The sequence below is a fragment of the Temnothorax nylanderi genome, unplaced genomic scaffold (genome assembly GCF_030848795.1).
Source record: "Temnothorax nylanderi isolate EJ_2023f unplaced genomic scaffold, tnyl_v1.0 TNYL_tig0531_pilon, whole genome shotgun sequence".
Classification (NCBI taxonomy): domain Eukaryota; kingdom Metazoa; phylum Arthropoda; class Insecta; order Hymenoptera; family Formicidae; genus Temnothorax; species Temnothorax nylanderi.
This window is the reverse complement of record NW_027249593.1, coordinates 116,641-121,110: the sequence shown is the minus strand read 5'-3', so window position 1 is coordinate 121,110 and position 4,470 is coordinate 116,641. Positions and strand designations below refer to the sequence as shown.

General features: G+C 53.5%; 1 protein-coding gene across 1 annotated transcript; it reads right to left on the bottom strand.

Annotated features, from left to right (window-relative positions):
* Positions 1 to 3,194: 3,194 nt before the first annotated feature.
* LOC139783692 (neutrophil collagenase-like) lies at positions 3,195 to 4,186 on the bottom strand (the record flags this gene model as incomplete). Its single annotated transcript, XM_071722831.1, has 2 exons — positions 3,940 to 4,186; positions 3,195 to 3,840 (listed from the first exon to the last, which is right to left on the bottom strand). Coding segments are annotated over exons 1-2 (893 nt in total), but the record flags the coding sequence as incomplete, so codon positions are not given.
* Positions 4,187 to 4,470: the final 284 nt, after the last annotated feature.

Here is a 4,470-nt window from a genome sequence, read left to right as displayed (position 1 = left end):
GTGAAGGGGGACAGGTGCAAGGGGTAACAGGGGGGTGAGGTGGGACAGGTGTGAGGGAAAATTTCCCTGTAACGGACAACATTCCCCTGTAACTGGACAAAGGTGTATCGCTGTCCAATCAGATCGCGGTATAAGACTCGAGGGCTGTCCATCAGATGCGAGTATTTTGTGGGAACACCTGTCCCTAGGTGGGTGATGGGGAAGTTCGCACCACAGTGTTGCCACCTGGCGGTAACCTGAAGACGTAAATTCCCTAGGCGGGTGATGGGGAATTTCGCGCCGCAGGGGTGCCACCGGGGTGGAAGGGATCGTCGTTCCCCGGGCGCCCGGAGAGGGCGCTCGGATCGGCGTTATCGAAACGCGTTATCGCCGCGAGCGGAAATCCGCCCCGATTCGCGCGTTCATCGCGAATAATTTTTTTTATCGCGCGCGTTCGAACGCGTCCAAACTCGTTCCAACTTGTTCAAGGTCGCTCTTCTCGACGTCCCCGCGCGGTGGGAATGTGAGCGCGCGAAAACACGTTCGAACGTGTTCAAGGCCGTTCTTTTTCGCGGGTCCCGATAACCGTTTCTTCGTTCTTGTTCGTCTCGGTGCGAAAGTTGTTTCGATCCTTCCCTACGCATCGTAGATGACGCATCGCGGCGATCGTGGAGTAAGCGGAGTCGGGGGACCTAGGGAGCGCGGGATCGTATCGAGATAGATACGAAAAGAAAGAGAGGAGAACACATATATGAGATATCCGCGTACGAGCGGTAGTTTTTAATTTTGAAAAAATAAAATATGTATTTACATACGTCGATACTCGTTTACATTGTTTCTGTGTGTATAAATATATATATATATATATTTATACACACCCGGTCATTAGACTTTAGACCGTCGTGAGACAGTTTAGTTTTCTACCCTACTGATGACCAGTCATTGCGATAGTAATCCTGCTCAGTACGAGAGGAACCGCAGGTTCGGACATTTGGTTCACGCACTCGGTCGAGCGGCCGGTGGTGCGAAGCTACCATCCGTGGGATTATGCCTGAACGCCTCTAAGGCCGTATCCTCTCTAGTCAAAGGTGGCAATGATATCTCTAGGAGTCTCGTGAGTCGAAAGGCTAAAACAATGTGACACACTACTAGGCGGCCGGTCCTCGCGGTCCGGTCGTCGCACGAGCCCGGTTTGCCGTACGGCGCCTCTGCCCGTCGTCGGGATCTCACCGCTTACGACGGCACGCGTCTAACGGTCGAACATGAGTTTCGCGAGTTCGATGTCGAGACTCGGAATCGTCTGTAGACCGACTTAGGTACCTGGCTCCGATGTCGAGACTCCTAGAGATATCATTGCCACCTTTGACTAGAGAGGATACGGCCTTAGAGGCGTTCAGGCATAATCCCACGGATGGTAGCTTCGCACCACCGGCCGCTCGACCGAGTGCGTGAACCAAATGTCCGAACCTGCGGTTCCTCTCGTACTGAGCAGGATACTATCGCAATGATTGGTCATCAGTAGGGTAAAACTAACCTGTCTCACGACGGTCTAAGGTCATCATATATATATATATATATATATATATAAATTTGTAAACGTGTGTCGTGACGTCAGGGATTTGAAACAAAGCGCGGTAATCTCACAGTCGACGATCTTGTTAGGATCGAAAAACTCGCTTTTCAGTATCGCAGTCTTGGCCGAAGTTCCCGTCTTAATCGCGTTGGCGGCTTATGCTCCTGATAGCGCGAATACTTCGCGTCGACTTCCTCGGTGACCGCGCTCAGCGCCGAGACGATGCGAATCGACGCAAAATTGTAAATTGTACAGCGAGACGCAGGGTGGCGAGCGACATTGCCAGACGAGCCGCGTTGGGTAGTTCCATACGCAAGATCGACAGGGTGTTGATCAATCCGAATCGCAGTGTCAGGTCTCCGATCGATATCGGCGAGGGGGGCGGGGTTCCATCGACGAGGTTGGATCGCAGACACGCCAATATGTCGTGTTTGCGCTCGAGTAGTCCTTTCCACATATCGAGCGTCAAGAGATCTCCTTGCCTTTGCTTATCTCCCAGGGCGATATCCACGTACGAAGGTGCGGGTATACCGTACCACGGTGACTTAACCGTGACACCGATGGCTAAGTATTTGTAGCCAGTCGTCGTCAGCGGATAACGGGTCGCCAGGATGCGCACCGCAGGCGCGACGACGGGGTGGCGAACGTCGTTGGGGGGGTGGAGAGAGCTGGAACGCGACTCCCGATGATGATGATGATGCTGATGATGATCGTCCGTCGATTCGATCCTTCGTCTTTTGCCGTTGTCGTTCACCCTCCGAATCCGTCTCGCGAGGGGAAAGATCCCTCAGCGCGGGTCGATCGGCCAACGTCGAGAACATTTCGCACGCGCGTTGCAGTATCGTTCGTTTCTGATTTTTGTTTCGGACGCGTCGTATTCAGCTGACGATGCGATACTGATGCTTTGGCGGGAACAGCATCGTATAAGTAGAAAAGTTCTCACTTATATTCGCGCGATGTGCGGTGTGGTGGTGGGGATTTGCGCATTCCTCTACTTCCTTCGGCGGATACGGCGATCGTAAAGCTGAACGCCGCCGCCCGCCGCCGTCGTCGTCCGTCGTCGTCCGAATCGCTCGCCGGTGACGTTAAATCGCCGACGCGTACGATTCGATCGAGAAGATCGCGCAACCTGCTGCAACAGTTCGGTCTTAGGGCAGACATATTCAGCATCCGTAGATCGAATTTACCGGCGGCCGTGACGGTTTTCGTAAATTCGTTGAATCTGTAGAACTGCGTCCGAGTGGTGAAGTACAGATTGCCGTCGACGTATCGAAAGATCGACGTCACGCCGGTCGGTATTCCGGGAAACGTCGCCTCGAGAAGCGTAAGTCTGACGACTTTTCTTCGTACATTCGTCTATCTCGCCCACCGAGTTACCGTTGTACATCACGAAGGAACGGCCTCTATGGGTGTTTACCGCTCCGTTGAGTTTCGCATCTGCGGGAAATCCGAGTTCCTCGCAAGGTCTTCGGCCAATTTGGCCTCAGAGAAAATTCCGGATATTGAAACATGTATAACAAATTATCTACGAACACCATGAGATCACCGGACGGAGATTGATAGGCAGCAGCTATGCGCGTGTAATTGTCGTGAAGAAAGCTCATGTGATTCGACAGGGCTAACGGTCCATTGTACGTCCTACCGTCCAGATCGATCGACCAAACGTAACGCCCGTACGAGATGTACATTCGATTTTCCAAAATCAATATCGCGTTTACGCGACCAAGGCCGCACAGGTCCGGCGATGGTTGCGGCGGCCGTGATCGCGGTGGCGGCGGGCGGCGGCGGCGGCGGCGGCGGCGTCTGTGAGGGCGCGTTCGTCCGTTTTTCACCGTACAAACGTTGAATGTCGAGAATGTCGAATCTGTCGAGCCTAACCGGATACTGCTTGTCGGGCGAGTACGCGAACATCACCGAGGTCTTGCGCTCATTGTGCGGCAATCCGAGAGAGTGACCGATCTCGTGCGTCAGCGTGAAATGCAGGGAAAACGTATTCGGGGGATTTTTACTGACGTGAATATGCCACGGCTCGTCACCGTCGACGTGCACCTCGGAGACGAATCCCGCTTCGTTCGTCGGGAGATACGCGTGGGCCAGAACGTTACCGGGACCGTCGAATTTGGCCGAGCAATTTGGGCCGTTTACGTTGATATTCGTGTTACCGTGACGTCGGGTTCGCCAAGATATTATAATGTCAGGATTCGTTTCGGAGCGTTCGAACGTCAACGCCGAATGTTGCGACCACAGGTCGAACGCGGCCCGCGCGGTATTCAGCTCCTCTTTGGCGGCTACGTAAAAATCCTACGTCAGGTGAGTCCTCGGCCATTTCGATAGACTCGCCGCCGTTCCGTGCTTCAGGATATCCTGGAAACCACATCGCGGTTTACGCATAAATTGCAGCGTTTCGTCGTCGAGCGTTCCATCGCCGGGCAGACCGTAGTATCGTTGAAATTCCTCGATGGCGTTACGAAGAACGTCTTTTCGTCTCTGAGCCGGAAACGCGTCCACATCTTCGGTCAGATATCCGTATTTCCGCAGGTAATCGATCGTATGTGCGTAATTCTCATCCGTGGGATTGACGCACCTCGCGGCGATAAAACACGCGGTTAACGCAATTACGCGCGAGAGCCACATCGTCGAGGGCGAGAGAGAGCGAGAGAAACGGCGGAACTGCGATAACGGCGTTTCGCGATATGAGCGCGATCGCGACGCGCGGTTCAAGCGGTGACGCTCGTTGCCGATAGCGCGGACAGGTGGCGGCAGGGTCTCGCGGTGGAAAAAATGCGTCGATTCCGGCGGATGAGTCCGTTTTGATAAAAAAAATGCATTTTTTCCTCTGTGCAAAGTTTCTAAAAATAGTTTTCATTGCACAATATCTTGCTTCTTTTATGGACGATGACAATGCGTCGCGATACGAG